This window comes from Anolis carolinensis, chromosome 2 (assembly GCF_035594765.1).
Source record: "Anolis carolinensis isolate JA03-04 chromosome 2, rAnoCar3.1.pri, whole genome shotgun sequence".
NCBI classification, from domain to species: Eukaryota; Metazoa; Chordata; class Lepidosauria; order Squamata; family Dactyloidae; genus Anolis; species Anolis carolinensis.
Genome location: NC_085842.1, coordinates 189,157,261 through 189,173,944, shown reverse-complemented (window position 1 = coordinate 189,173,944; position 16,684 = coordinate 189,157,261). Strand labels below are relative to the sequence as shown.

At 41.2% G+C, this 16,684-nt stretch overlaps 1 protein-coding gene across 2 annotated transcripts in view; it reads left to right on the top strand.

Moving 5' to 3' along the window:
* The window catches only part of slc22a15 (solute carrier family 22 member 15), a 33,875-nt gene extending 18,596 nt beyond the window's left edge, over positions 1-15,279 (top strand). Inside the window, exons 9-12 of one of the 2 annotated variants that reach the window (XM_062971354.1) lie at positions 3,695-3,815; positions 4,344-4,416; positions 5,879-6,067; positions 6,774-15,279. In XM_062971354.1, the coding sequence (XP_062827424.1) occupies positions 3,695-3,815; positions 4,344-4,416; positions 5,879-6,067; positions 6,774-6,854 (464 nt within the window). In that variant the 3' untranslated portion in view covers positions 6,855-15,279. Of the gene's footprint in view, positions 1-3,694; positions 3,816-4,343; positions 4,513-5,878; positions 6,068-6,773 lie in introns of those variants that run through there. The other variant, XM_062971355.1, reaches the window with a different exon arrangement.
* The last annotated feature ends 1,405 nt before the right edge of the window (positions 15,280-16,684 follow it).

Below are 16,684 nucleotides of genomic sequence, written 5' to 3'. Positions count from 1 at the left end.
ATGCAACTGCTTCATCCTGAAAGATTGGTAGAGTGGGAAGTGATTTGGTAGCCAACAACTGAGGGAATGGCTGGTGGCCCTTCCAGCAGGAGTTGCATGTATGATTTATTGTCTCCATTAAGATACGAGGAGTAAATTCTTCCTTCAAGTATCTGTTTACAGTGGAATATACATAAATTGACTCCTTCTACAGAGACCAGATTTAAGGCATAAGTAAAATTAAAAACATTCAAAATGGCTTCATATATGTAGATTTTCATTTTAGTTATACTTCATTTTATCTGCTATTCTTCCTGTCCATTTTTTCATTCTTGTAGTCAGCTTATTCAATAGAGGAAACAATTGCAGTTGTAGCAGATGACATGAGCATCTTTTTTTTGTTCTGCTGTTCAGCTCTTTTCTTGGAAGTGTGAGAGAAATGCAAATGTTCCCTTTCTGGCTGATACCAGCTTTGGCTAAGCCTCTGCCATTTTCTTTCTGTAGTTACATGCTGTGTTACTACAACTGCAAAGTTTCCTTCACGGTTCCAGTTCTGTAATAAAATGGTTTTGCTGTTGTGTATGAATGTATAAAACATGCTTTTCTCAAACCAGGCAGTGAGGCTGTCTTGAAGTACTCACTCACAATAAAAAAATAAAACTTTATCTGCACATGTGTGCACACACATATCTGCATCCATGTGCAGGAATATGTGGTCATTTGAGCCCTTGTTTGAAGTCTGAAGTAGTAGAGTTATGTAGTCTGGCTTCTTGAATGGGTCATTGATTAACGAGTTAACCAGTTAGCCCTTTGTGGGCTCGGACCTCATTCTTCCCATTCATTCTAAGGTTCATAGTATTCATTCTTTGCATAGAGTACTTTTTGATAAGCATATTTCAAATACAGCAAAACATAATAAAAATAACTTTATTTTTGTATCCCATCTCCATCTCCCTGAAGGGACTCAGGGTGGCTTGCATGGGGAGAAGCCCAATCAACATAGTTAAGATGTAACACATTAAAATTCATAAACAGCATAATAAAAAAATATAAAACAACCAACAACATGACACAATATAAAAACAGCCTTCAAACAACAACCAGTAGCCTGAAATAGTAAATAGTTTCTGGATTTGGGTGGGCGGCTAGTGCAAGTCAGTTGTAAGAACCAGGCAGATGGTTAAGCGCAATGTCAGAGGGGAAACATTAGGGATAGACGGCAATACAAAGTAGAGCACTATAACTCTGGGAAGGAAACAGTAGTAAATCGTAAGGACAAGATTTGAGATCATAGCCCAAGATTTTCTGGGAAACAGTCTAATCAAAAGCACAACGGCACATGGAACATCCATGTTTTTAGCTCTTTGCAAAAGATAGGGTGGGTGCCAGCCTGACTTCCCTGAGGAGAGAGTTCCAGAACTGGGGGGGGCGCTGCCGAGAAGGCCCTCTCTCATCCCCACCAGTCAAGCTTGTGATGGGCGTGGGACTAGAGGAGAGTCTCTCCGGAAAATCTTTGAGATCACGCACGTTCATAGGGAAAGATAGGCAGGTTCCAGAACGTTTGAGGCTTTTCTGTTATTTAAATTTTTCTTAGCATTTTATGATAACAAGGATTGATCCAGTAGTTTTTCAGTTCTCTCAAGGTCTTGATATTTCATGTGCAGTTTATATTTGAATATGTTATTTATTTATTTATTGTGGCGATTTCTTTGCCGCCTTTCTCCAGGATGGACTCAAGAGGGCTCACATCTAAATCCATAATAAAAGCGAAAACCTGTATGTGGCATGGATGTCTGTTCACACAGACAGCCTCTGGCCTCCACAAACAGGCTATACTTCCCAGGATTAAAAATCTAGCAAGTCACTCTTTTCCACTGACATTGTCGTTACAGCGAGCACCATGAAAATGCAGCCCAAACCCTGCCAATGTCCTTCCCAAACACTACAGCCCACCACCCAAGGAATGCTTTCATTTGGGGACAATTTCCTCCTAGATTTTGCTTTTTCTTCCACCACAGGCAGGCATCCCAGGGTTCTCCATTGCTGTGGCATTTGCATGGCCCCGCCCACTGCCCTTTCCTTTCCAATCTCTCTGCATAACAAACAGAGCAGAACTGAGCTGCAACTAAACTTACTGGAGGAGTTTAGGGATTGACTCCACATGGTGCAAGTTGTAGTTCATCCTGCATCAAGTCAGAGCACTGTCACTCCTACTGGGGAATATACAGGAGTTGTAGTTCACCTACACCCAGAATGCTATGAACCCAAACAAGGATGGGTCTGGGCCAAATTTACCATGCAGACCCGATATGCCCAGATTTGACTACTGGTGGGTTTGGAGGGGAACTGGACTGGAAGTTCAGGAGTAGTAGGTACTAGGATTTATAGTTCACCTGCAATGAATGAGCATCACACTTGGCACACAGAGCCCCCATAACCAATACAACATATTGGACAAGTTTGGGGAAAATGGAGTTATAGTTCACCTGCAACCAGATAAACACTGACCCCCACCGACAATGCACTAGGAGCACACTTCACACAGACATCCCTCATGACCTACTGAACATACTGCAGGTATTTGTGGGAAGGGGCCTTGATTTTGGGAGTTGTAGTTCACCTCCATCCAAAGACCATTGAACCCAGCCAATGACGAATCTAGACTTGCCACACAGACTGAACGGCACACAGACTGAATATTGCCTGCTGTGACTACTGATAGATAGGGAATCTGGAAATTGCAGTAGTTCACCCCCATCCACAGAGTACAGCACCACACGATTCTGGGAATTGTAGTTCACCCACTCCAAACAGAATACATAACATTAAAACACAAATACAGTAGAGTCTCACTTATCCAAGCCTCGCTTATCCAAGCCATTTTTGTAGTCAATGTTTTCAATATATCATGATATTTTGGTGCTAAATTCATAAATACAGTAATTACAACATAACATTACTGTGTATTGAACTACTTTTTCTGTCAAATTTGTTGTATAACATGATGTTTTGGTGCTTAATTTGTAAAATCATAACCTAATTTGATGTTTAATAGGCTTTTCCTTAATCCCTCCTTATTATCCAAGATATTCGCTTATCCAAGCTTTTGCCGGCCCGTTTAGCTTGGATAAGTGAGACTCTACTGTAATACAATTCTCAAATGACCCGGGCATCGCCGGGTCCCCAAGCTAGTAATAATAATAATATACATACAAATAATTAAAATCCATAACTAAACAAGTATTAGAGGTTCAATAATCCTTAAAAACTTTCCATATTCTTAAACATTCAGAGTCAAAATCAGTCCCATTATGACATTTGGCTTGTTTGTTTTTTAAAATGAAACTATTCCTATTTCAGCCAAACATGAAATACGTATTTCTTCCTATTTCTAAAAGACTGTCTTTGAATGTCAAAGATGAATTGTTCAGGAGGTGTTTTGCTTAGTTGAACATTTATTGGAATGATACTATATGTTTCACAGTTTTTGTTCCTCTAGTCAAAGCTCCATTGCCGTTTAGTGCTATCTTTGCAGCTCTAGGCTTCATCTGGCAGGCTGTTGGGCAAGTAAACTCCCTCCAACTGCTTTTGTTGAAGGGTGGACCAAAATGGCCTGCCTCTTGGCATAATGTTGAGCATGGGAGCAATCTAATTTAAGGAGGCAATTTTTAATTGCAAGGGAGTATTTACAAGAATTATATTTTTTTCCCTACAGATACAGGAGTCTTTGCATTTGTGAACAGTCGCTCGTTGTCTTTACTCGGGAAACTGACTATCAGTGCAGCATTTAACATTGTTTATATCTACACATCTGAACTCTATCCTACAGTGATAAGGTAAGGCAGATATTGTTATGATGGATTTTATTGTCTTTGTAGTTATCCTTCCCTCCCCGTTCTTTGGAGGCATTGAATATTTGCTGTTTTTGTTTATGGAAGCTGCCCTGAGTCTCTTCGGGAATAGAGGGTGAGTTAGAAATAAAGTTATTATTATTATTTTAAAAGATAGGACCTCATTATCAGATTGGGCTACAAGAACGCTGTAAGGTTACTTCCGCAAATCCTAGAATCACAGAGTTGGAAAAGACTCCAAAGGCCATCCAATCTAACCCCATTCTGCCATGCAGAATATAGTGTCTTATTCTCCACTAAAGCAGATAAGGCAAGATAAAGGACCCTTTGCTGAGACTGAAGATTATAATGCTAAGAAGTGGCTGCAGGAGACTTGATGTAACCAAAGGCTGCCCATTGGTCTTGCTTCGGGGCCACTGCACGATATATATGGTTGGGAAGTCCTATGTCCAAATCATTGGTTGGAAAATTATTCCTTTAATTGCGACTATATTGTCCTTTTTTTCTTCACAGGAATATTGGAATGGGAACCTGCTCTATGTTCTCCCGAGTTGGTGGGATCATTGCTCCTTTTGTTCCAGCTCTGGTTTGTGCCATTTTCCTTCTTTCCCATCCCACTCTGAGAAGAGACAAGGCCCCCTTTGGTGGCTGGACACACTACAGGACAAAACATTGACCTGCAGTTAGTCACTTTTTTTCATTTTTATGAGTATCTTGGAACCCCATGTGAAGCTCAGAAACATTTGTTGATAAGTCTAGCAGAGACCAATTCCAGATGCTAGTAAGAAGATTTTTTTCCCAGTATCAAATGTTAAGGACTGTCAGGTGCCTCAAATGGTGCCCATTGGCAGCATCTGATATACCTAACACTTTAATCTGACTGTACATAGAAGTCATCTTGAAATCTGAAAACAGCTTCCCTCTGAGGGAGGTAGATGCTTAACTGAATCACCTGCAGGTGTAGAACTATGAGTGTACTATCCCCCCCCCCCCAATTTAGAAGCCGGAGTCAGTGACTCTTTGTGTATTTTCTGTGAAAGAGAACTAAGAGATGCTTTGCCAGAAGTGTAGTATCAGGCCTGAGGGCCATGTGTCCAATCTTCCCCTTGTGACCAAAGCACTCTTTGAGGTCTAAGCAATAAGGCTATTATCAGCTCCCTTTGGAACTCAGTGTCCCAGACTTGGTCATATCAGTGGAAGAGCTGTGTAAGCTGGGTGTGGATGTGAGTAAGAGGGAGTCAGTGAGTATTCTTTAAGTGGGGAGTCCTCTGTCAGTACATTTGCGTTGCTTGCTAAGAGAATTGGTGATGTTGGACTTCAATGTAATCATTTTCTCAAGATGTTTTCCAAACCCTCTTTTGGTGGCATGGTCTCCTAGTTTTCCCCATTTGTATTACATCCATGTCATCATATCCCCCTAGCAATCTGGCCAATCTTGAAACTATTATTCCTGCATTTCTTGCACTTTCATCTGTAAGTGAATCATTTTGTATACATGATATTTCTTCAGTTTTAAGACACACTCTAATTTCAGTACAACCACCACCATTAAAAATACATAAATTTACATGCAATTCTAAAACACACCCCATGTTTAGAAATGTTTATATAGCAAAAAAGTGCATCTTGGAATTTAAAAAATACAATACATCATTTTGTACCAACTCATAGACCAATTAATGTGTTCTCGGGGCAAAGCTTGAGACAATCAGATAAGCTCTGAGGATGCCTGCCATAGATGTGGGCGAAACGTCAGGAGAGAATGCTTCTGGAACATGGCCACACAGCCCGAAAGACATACAACAACCCTGTGAATCAGATAAGCGTTCATTTGAACTATCATGCTATTAAGTAATACTGTTCACTACCTCGCTAGTCTGTAACTGACCCAACATGTGCTAGGTAAAAAGTAAAGGTTTCTCCTTGACATTAAGTATATGCCAATATAAAACAGCTAGAAAAGGACTAAGTGTATAAAAGTCCTGCAGCTAAGATTGTGGGATCCCAGCTGCTGTAGCTATTAGATATTTGTGATTTTTTTTTTACAGAAATCTTTGCAATGGTACCTGCCATATGTTGTTTTTGGGGTGGCAGGCTTGTTGGCTGGTTTTCTGAGTCTGTTACTGCCAGAAACTCTAAATAGACCCCTGCTGGAGACAATATTTGACCTCCAGGTTTGTTCATATCAGAGGCTGGGTGATGAAGCTATGTCACTTCAGGAACGGAAAGGCTTACAGGTATGTTTACATTCTGATTGCCTCTTGTTACAGTAGGTATAGATAAAAGGAACCATGGAATAGGTCCTCTACCACTTAACCATCAGGACAAGGTGGACTGCTCAGATCTCCATGCTGGTAACAGAGGAAGCAAAAGTTAGTGGTAGAATTAGCTTTCGCTGTCATTTTATTGAAGATTTTGGTAGGTGAGGGATGCCACTAGCACTGAGTAAGTTCAGTGCCTGTCTTCCTAGGCTGGGCTCACTGAAATGCAGTCCTTTACTTTGTTCATTGGGGGCTTTTAGTATCTTGTAAAGCAGTGGTTCTCAAGCTGTGGGTCCCAGGTGTTTTGGCCTACAACCCAGCCAGTTTACCAGCTGTTAGGATTTCTGGAAGTTGAAGGCCAAAATATCTGGGGACCCACAGGTTGAGAAACCACTGGTGTAAAGGTAGTTAACCTCATGAGTGTTTGTTCCAAATACAATTAAAATTACAAATAACATAATGACATTTTTCCAAAAATTATTGACCTCAGTTCTGCAGTTGCTGCTACAGCTTAATGTAATCTACATATGGCTGGGATATAAAACTATTAAAGGTTACCTTTGTCTTCTTCTACCATATGTAAATGGATGAAAAGTGATGCAATGCAATGATTAATCATATGAAAACTTTTATTCTAAACCTGATAAAGAATATCTTTCTCAGAATCTCATTTTTGTTTTAGTGCGGCCAAGATTCAGCTGGGAGTGAAAGTGAGGATGAAGAATTTTTTGATGCTGATGAAGAGACACAAATGATCAAATGATGGATAAAACTCTTCTGCTAAATTTAATGTCCTTTTTGAATCATTGACCAACTTTATTTACAAACACCAAACCAATCAGTGGAGTGTAGAAATACAGTGTCATTGTTTGAGGCAAAAAAGAAGATTTGATTCAATAATGGCAATGGGGCAACTCTGTCACTAAGGACCTTTTCAAGAAATTGATCATTTTGATTTTGTAGTGAGTGAAACGCTACACAGAATGGATGCAATGTATAGCTAGATATCTTTGGTTGTATTAATAGGGGTGGGTTTTTTTTCAGATAATCCTTGGATTTTATTTTATACTGATAAAATTTGTGAGGGCATTACTCACTTTTTGATGGGAACAGACATTGTGAAATTCTACACTCTGAATGCAGTGTAGAATTTTCATCTTGGAGTGATTTGTGTTGAGGGACCAAATCTGATATTTGCACTCCTTATACTTGGCTCTGTGAGTACATATTTTTTACCAACTCATAAACTAATGTGTGCTGCAGAGAAGAGAGAGATTCCGATTTTAAAAGTTGCAGTAATTGTGCGTCCAACTTCATTCTTGTGTTAACTTAGTGCCCTTGACAAGAGTCCTGATCTCTTTTGACTTACTGTGTTGAAATACTGGTACTCTGCATTTTCTTGTCATGCTACTTCTCATACTTCATAACTCTGTTTAATCGAGACTGACAGTTTCGCATTTACACAGAATGCATTTACTTCAAAATATGTTTCTATTTGTGGTAGCAGAGAGTTCTCTTTCTGTTAGAAGAAAGGCATTTGAGTGGCATTCTAATCCACTTGGTACTGTCCCTTCTGCACTACTTTTGAATGTAGAATGTCTTGTTCCTTTTCTTCTCCAATATTTCAAATGGGAGAAGATATATGAAGCTGGAGAAAGGAGGCAATACATTTCTGGCTCCATTATCATACCATCAAGAGATGTATAGTAAGGGGTCCTCAAACTTTTTAAGCAGAGGGCCAGTCCACAATCCTTCAGATTGTTGAAGGGCTGAATTACCATTTGGAAAAAAAATACAAACAAATTCCTATGCACACTACACATGTCTCATTTGTAGTGCAAAAAAACAATATCAACAACCATGAAAGAACAATACAATATATAAAAATAAAAACAATTTTAACCAACATAAACCTATCAGGATTTTAGTGGGCCTGCTTCTGTCCAATGAGATAGTCAAATTAATTAGGATTGTTGTTGTTGTGTGCCTTCAAGTCATTTCAGACTTTGGGCAAGCTTAAGTCTAAAAGTGAGGGCAGGGGCCAGATTAATGACCTTGGAGGGCCGCATCCAGTCCCTGGGCCTTAGTTTGGGGACCCCTGTCTTAGAGGTTCCTCTGAAATCCACGATAGGTATCTGGGCAAAACGTTTAGGTAATTGTGCTATAGACGTTTTGCTTTGAATCTATGAAGTGAAGATAATGTCCGATTCAATGTAAATCTCAATTTTTAGATTTATCTGACAACTAGTCTTATAAATGGCTTGTTGTTTGACAGGTATAGTATAAAAGAAATGTAAAGAAGCCCATGTAACCCTAAAATAAAAGCGTAGAAGTCTATAAAATAGAAAAATACATATAATTACTGGTATAGGCTACCATTGAGTGCTTTTGGCCTTATTTATATGCATGGCAATGCATGTATTAGGCTGAAGGTCAATAGTAAGGTAGTCCAGTGGAAAGAGAATGCACTGCTGGAGAGACCAAGAAGAAATAGCAGAAGCAGAGTTACACTAATGAAGAAGCACAGTAAAATCAAGCAGAACAGAGGTTTGTGCTCTGGCAGCTCTCTGATTTCAGAGAAGGAACAATTACACTTCTACATTGAAGCCATTAACATCAAGTAACATTGTTCTCTTTTACTGTTAAGTTTCTATTCTATTTGTCAGCCATTTTAGCGGTGCCTTATCCTAATCTAACCATTTAAAATTAATATCCCCATTTCCCAGAGCTAATGTACAAAAATGAATATTTGGTTTCTTTTCTTGATAGTAACAGTTGTTTTATTTTGATTTTGCTTTAAGAATAAGTCATCAGTGAGTTAAAATTGCGTTTTTTAAAACTTCTTGTGCAGATGAAGTATTGCCCGTAAATGCATTACAGAAAAAGAGAGAGATCTGTGCTCTCTGTTGACATGGACGACAGAACTGCTGCAGAGCCTATTCCGTTGTGTTTGCAATTATGAGGAAATTCCCGTGACAGCTGTCCCGCCATGCAATGCTGTGGTTATGAACCATTCTCATGAGGAAACCTTTTGCCGAAACAGAAAAATTGTTGTTTTCTTCATATGCACTTTAATGTCTCTGAAATTACTTCTTATTTAAAGATAATACTTAGCCAAAGATAAATGCAATGGTTTAGAAGTAGGCACATTTTTATTATCTAGAAATGTGTACAGTTTGTAATTGCTTTATGGTAACTAAATTGGGATCAGGATAATTGGATTTTATTTTTTTTCTTGTTTTGAATTGCAAGTAAGCTAGCTCTTGAATTGAAGGTCAGTATCTGAAATGTTAATTTTACCTCTTAAATGTGTTTGAGCCTGTCTGGTAAAATAAATAATTAGGCATTCCTGTCTAATTCAGATGACCATATCTATGAACATATACATGTTATATGTTATCTCAATGTTAGAATGCCCTCCCCATGTTTGTTCTTGTCAAATATTTCAAAGTTTTATGTGGAACAATTAAAGGGGAAAACTCGGTTAGGTACTAGACATTACTGCTATTTTGCTGCTATTTCTGCTAATACATTTTCAAAGGATGAGAAGCCATGCCCACAGGTGAATGGTCTTGATTTCAAAGAACAGTAACATGGCAGTCAATTTAATTTTTCTGTCAGCCTTAACTTCATGCATCTCTCTTTTCAATCCCAGAATCATTCCTACAATGAGCCAGTTTCTCTTGATCTTTTTGCTCAATTGAAATCCTTTTTACTGAAATCAGTGTAATGAAAGACTTTGTTTCATTGAGGAATTTGGAGAAACCAAATCTCCAAAAAAAAAATTAGGAAGCAAGAAAGTCAGCTCATCACTGAAGTCACTTGGATCAAGCAAAGGTTTTCAAGAGGCGATCCATTCACAGCTTTTTGTTGTTGCTGTAAGCTGGAAATTTTTCTTCATGTTAGATTTTCCCCAGGTAAAAGAAGAGGTGTGGTGCTTTTGAAGTTTTGTCTTTCTTTGAGGCGATTGGCACTTCCAAGCCCCTAAAGCTCATCTCAAGTACCAGACCTAGTAAATTCACCACCACCACAATAATAATAATAATAATAATTACTATTATTGTTATTATTCTATTATTCTATCCCGCCTCTATCTCCCCAAAGGGACTCGGGGTTGCTAACATGGGGCCAAGCCCAAAACAGAAACAGAATATGACAAGTTAAAACCAGTACAAATAACTAAAAACAGTATCAACACAACAATCAAATAAAATAAACAAATTTAAAACAGAATACAATATAACACCATGGTAACCAGATAAAAGATAAGGTAATAAAAATAGACGTTACCACTAATGGATAAGATGGGGGCAGTCAAGTCAGAAAGTGCATTGTTTCAAGACCATTTAATAAAGTGCCTGGACAAGTGTCGAAGAGTTGCCTTGAGACAGTTTGGGGTAGGATGGGTAGGAAGGAAAATAATGTGCAAGGAAGCAGTATGTCAATAAGAGGGGTCTGTCTTGTCATTGGTTGTTCGAATGCACACTGGAAAAACCATGTTTTTAACTGTTTAATAAAGGCAGATGGTTGGGGCCAGCCTAATCTCCATAGGGAGGGAATTCCAAAGCCGAGGGGCTACCATAGGGAAGGCCCTCTCCCTCGTTCCAACAAGCCAAGCCTGTGATAGTGGGAATGAGAGGAGAGCTTCCCCAGAAGATCGAAAAGATTGCGCAGGCTCACAGGGGGAAAGGCAGTCACGAAGGTAGATGGATCCCGAACCGTTCAGGGCTTTGTAGGTGATTACCTACACATTGAATTGGGACCGGAAAATGAACAGCAGCCAATCGAGCTCCTTAAACGGGGGTTGACTGCTCCCTGTAAGTTGCTCTGGTTAGCAGTCTGGCTGCTGATCGTTGGACTAATTGTAGTTTCCAGGCCGTCTTCAAGAGCAGCCCCACGTAGAGTGCATTGCAATAATCCATCCTGGAACATGGATCACCGTAGCCAAGTCCGACTTCACGAGGTATGGTCTCAGTTGGCGCACAAGTTTTAATTGTGCAAAGGCCCTCCCGGCCACACCTGAGCATCAAGCATCACATTGAGTTCAGGAGGACCCCCAAACTGCGGACCTGTGTTTTCAGGGGGAGTGTGACCCCGTCAAGCAGAGGTTGCCACCCTATACCCCGATCTGAGAATTGACTGACCTGAAGGACCTCTGTCTTGTCAGGATTGAGCTTCAGCTTGTTCACCCTCATCCAGCCCATCACAGCGGCCAGACACTGGTCCAGAATCCAAGGGGCTTCATTGGAATTCGGTGGAAAGGAGTAGTAGAGTGAGTGTCATCTGCGTAGAGATGGCACCGAACTCCAAAACTCCAGATGACTTCTCCCAATGGTTTCATGAAATGCATGGGGGACAGAATAGAACCTTGCGGGACCCCACAGGTCAATGGCCAGGGGTCCGAGTAGGTGTCCCCCAGCTTCACCAACTGGGAACAGCCCTACAGGAAAGAGTGGAGCCACTACCAAGCAACGCCCCCAAGACCCAGATAGCCAACCCAGAAGGATACCATGGTCGATGGTATTGAAAGCCACTGAGATGTCCAAGAGAACCAGCAGTGTCACACTCCCCTTATCTAATTCCCTGCGGAGGTCATCCACCAAGGTGATCAAAGTCGTCTTGGTACTGTGTCCAGGTTTGAAACCAGACTGTGACTAGTCTAGGAAGTTGGTGTCATCTAGGAATCCCTGGAGCTGGGAAGCGACCACCTGTTCTAGCACCTTGCCCAAAAACAGGAGGTTAGAGATTGGTCTGTAGTTATTTAGAACAGAAGAATCAAGGGAAGTCTTTTTCAATATTGGTCTTACTATTGCCAGTTTGAGGCCTGTTGGAAATTTCCCCTGGACCAACGAGGTGTTTATAATAGTTATAAATCAATCAACCAGCCCACCACTGGCCAGTTTGACTAGCCAGGAAGGGCAAGGGTCCAGAGCACAAGTGGTCGCCCTCACCAGCTCCAAGGATCCCGTCCACGTCATCAGGACGAACAAGCTGGAATTAATCTCACAAAATTCGACAGGTGCCTCGGTCACCTCCTCTGGCATTTCATTTAAACTCGTATCCAAGTCGGAATGTATCTGAGCAACTTTCTCTGTGAAGTGCTGCGCAAACTTGCTGCACCGAGTTGCCGAATTCTCACAGGTCTCCCCCACCTCAGGAGGGTGAAGGAGCTCCCCGACAACCCGGGACAACTTCGATGATCTGTTAGTTGCAGACGCTATGCGGGCAGTTGTGAAAGCCTTTCTGCCTGCCCGCAAAGCCGTGGAGTAGGCCTTAATTGTGGTTCTAGCCCATGCTCGGTTGGAGATGCTACGAGTTTTCCTCCAGAGGCACTCTTCTCGTATGCTTCATCACTGCCAGCTCCTCAGTGAACCAAGGAGCTGAAGTAACTGTGTAACGAGAGGGAATGTTTGGGGGCAATCGTGTCTAACACCCTGGTCATCTCACTATTGTAGTGGTCCACCAGGACGTCAACAGGTTCATCAGCTTCCATGACAGGAAGATCCCCAAGAGATCTCGGGAAACTGTCCGGATACATAAGCCTTCTGGGACAGACCATCTTAACCAGTCCACCACCCCTGCAGAGGTTAGAGGTCATGGTTAGTCTTAAACTGATCCGATGGTGGTCGGACCATGACAATGGAAGAATATGTTGTACTTCCATTCCAACCATTCCACCATCCGCAACAATAACTAAGTGGAGTGTATACCCCGCCTGATGAGTGGGCCCCGATATTACTTGGGACAGCCCCATGGTTGCACCTGTTTGGGTGGCCTCTGCGTGAATGTTAAAATCCCCCAGCACTACCAAGCGCTGGGAGACCAACGCCACACTCAAGATCACCTCTGCTAGCTCCGACAGGGAGACTGCTGAGTCGCAGGGTGGAAACCCCAAGCTGTCCTGGGTTCCCATTTTCAAATGGACACACTCGAACTCAGAAAATTGCGGAAAAGCGCACCTGACCAAGGAGATGAATTGCCGAAAGACCACCGCAATCTCTCCTGCCCGCCTCCCTGGCTTGTCTTGGCTGGCCTGGCCTGCAGGTGGACCCTAAAACCAGGAAGACAAAGCTGGGAGAGATTTTACACTCCCCCCGCCAGCTCATCCAACCAGGTCTCGGTGATGTAAGCCAGACCTGCCCTTTCATCCCTGATCAAATCCTGGATGATAGATGTTTTACCATTGACGGATCTGGCATTGAACAGCAGGACCTTCAGCCCGGGGGGTCTTTCATGAAGGCTACCACGTCTATCCTTCTCCAGGGTCACAATGACTTTGTTGCGCTTTTCCCTCTGGGATAAGAGTGACCACCCTTCCTCCTCCTCCACAGAACCTCAATGGGTTTCCCCTGCTCCGATCCTCCCCAGTCAAGGGGATCAGCTGGGCAAGGTTAACACTTGAGGGCCCTAGTCAACTCTCTGACAAGAGAGAGTCCTCTAGAATCCTGTCCTGTGTAGAGTATAGGGATGATTCCTGTGAGAATAACAGGAGGGAGTCGTCTGGGGTAGAAGGTGGGCTATATCGAGTTAGGCTTTGTGGGTGAGATTGAAGGCTGGGCAGGACACGGGGGTCAATGGAATTAAACAAATTCCTGACAATGGGGAGGGAAATCTGATTACGTAGTTCGGTGTCCTATTTTTGCTAGTTTATGTGATGCCTAGAGGGTGTAGTCTCAGGCTGGCTATAAGGGGGTGAATCAAGGGGGTCTGTACAAACCCTCCTGACGTTTATGCCCCACAGTTTGAGCCAAGACCTGAGTGCTAATAGTTCTGTAATCAGTGGGTTATCTTCGGTGGTAATGAGAAGACTTGTAGAACAATCCCTGGATTGGAAGTCTCTGTGAAGCACATATATGTTGTCAATTTTGACTTCTGTTTGAGTTCTAAATAATATTCGGGCCAGGGACTTCCGGTACATTCTCCTTGAACCCCATCTGCCTCTATTTAACTGCGAGTCTATAACTTTGAGTGCCAGTTTGTTTTAATGTAACTGGCGTTGATGCCAGTGACCGGGCATTAGACTCTGGTGATATACTTTCAGGTTCTCTTTGTGGAGACCATCTCTGTTAGGAGATCATATACCGATAAGTAGCCCTTTGCAGTCATGCTGCTCACATGACCTTGGAGGTGTCTGTGGACAATGCCGGTTGTTCGGCTTAGAAATGGAGATGAGCACCAACCCCCAGAGTCGGACACGGCTGGACTTAACGTCAAAGGAAACCTTTACTTTCCCTTTACTAGCCCTTTGGACAGAATTAAATTTGTGGGAACCATTTCAGACTGCTGCTGCTTCACCTACTAGGTGTCCTGTACAGGAACTCCAAATCATAATCTGTATAGAAATATAAATTGTGGTTGTTTCGAGGAGTCTGTGAAGCTTATTCGTTCTGCAAACGTTTTAGACTTAATGGTGCTGCTGCGTATGCTTTTAGTTCAGAATTGGGGGACCATATGGGGCATGCACTTTTCTAACACATGGGAAGAAGGAATTGTTATTAGTATATTCACTTGTGTGCAATGCCTTGTCCTACAGTAGGAAGTTTAACTTCTTTCTGTGTCCTTCCATTTTCTTTTAATGCGTTAGTTCTACCGCTATTTATGTCTTGGGTCAATCATCCTTTTTGTTTTGTTTCTCCTTGCCTGGTTGAACTTGCTGTTGGTCAGTGGTTTGACCTTGATAGTTTGGAGATAGTTATTTGGAAGGAGGGGTGCCAGTCTAGATTGTTTGAGTGCAATATCTGCTTGAACACAATTTTGAGAAATAAAATAAAAATAAAACAACTGAGCTTGAAAATGTTGTGAGGATCTACACTGTGAACAATCACATTTCTCTTTGAAATTATATCAGCTCTCCAGAAATAGCCTTTGTTCAGTGAACATATAGTGAACAATATTATGTAATCAGAAACGTAGTAGGAATGTTGGACACTGTACAGTGATATTCTTACACATAAACACTTTCAGGACCAATTTGCTTCTGTGGGACTTTTGTTTCAAATAAGCATTCTTAGGAGTGTGGCCTGAGCATTTCTGACATTTGCCATCATTGGGCAAGACTTTATGAATTTTAAGCTGCAAACTGCCTTTGATTTGCATAGTTTGTGTAATGTATATTTGACTTGCTTTGTGCCTTTTCCTCTCTTCTCACATTTGAAACCTCGCAATAAAAACAAGGCCATCTACCGTCATGCCTGTCTAATTTTTTATGTTCATCTGTTGAATCTGGCACAAGGAGGGACTGGTCCTGGTCTGCAAAGCCATCATCTGCTAAATCTTATAGAGCGTCTGGGAAAAAACCAGTTGTAATAGATAATAGGCATAAGTATGGTACCAATTAAACAATCAACACATATTTAATCTGTCTAGAAAATTCCTCTCCACTCTTTGGTCAGCCAAGTAATCTAAAGAGGACACCAGGGCCAGGTCCTGCTTTTGGACAGTTTTGCAGGAGAACAATTCTGATGATGTGGGAGGCAGAAGCCAACAGGGGTGTTTCTGTACGTTTATACATACATTTTATGTATGTGAAATGGGATGGTTTAGGCCAGAAGTTCTCAGACTTATTTGGCCCACTTCATCCTTTTCAAATTAAAAAAAATACACAAACCCTGGTAATCTATCTTGAAGACAGCAAACAGAAAGATGCAGTGATTAATTTGCATTCTTTCATCTGTTGTATATCTCTACCTATGTCTATAATATAGTAAATAAGACATTTCGAAGCTTGAAAATATAAAATTATCAAGAACTCTTCTGTGGAGAGAAAAAGCAGGCCATAAACATAATGACCATCATAACATTTGCATTACATATAGAAAATTAAAATAACAAAGAATAATATTTTTAAAAATTATAAACAACATTTAAAATACTAAATGAGAAAGATGAATTTGGTGTTCTCTCAATTTTTGTCAGCAGCATTCTTAAATTATCGTGATTAGCTATTTCCTGTTGGTTTCGTTTTCTAATTAACAGATTTGTGACAGCAATGAATCTACATTCCACTAAATATGATGAAGGAAATACATTTAAAAACTTGCATTGTATCCCATAATCCAGGATAAAGTTTGGGTATCTCTGTTGCAGCCAGAACTGTTGATAACTATCTTTGAATTTCAATTTCAATTAATCTTTTGTTTCAGTTCAGTTATTATTGTAATTCTGGGAGCCCCCAGATGGCGTAGTGGACTAAGTGACTTGAAGGTTGGGTTGCTGACCTGAAAGCTGCCAGGTTCGAATCCCACCTGGGGAGAGTGTGGATGAGCTCCCTCTATCAGCTCCAGCTCCATACGGGGACATGAGAGAAGCCTCCCACAAGGATGGTAAAAACATCAAAAACATCCGGGCGTCCCCTGGGCAACGTCCTTGCAGACGGCCAATTCTCTCACTCCAGAAGCAACTCCGGTTGCTCCTGACACGAAAAAAAAAAATTGTAATTCTGGAGATGCTTCTGTGTTTGACTAAAGCCCAATCTGGTTTGTTTGTTTTAAGGATATCTTCCAATTTGATTGAAGTCAGAATGGAGACCCTCCAAGTACTGACAATAGTTAAGATATATATAACAATCTACATATATTATTGAAAAAGTGAAAT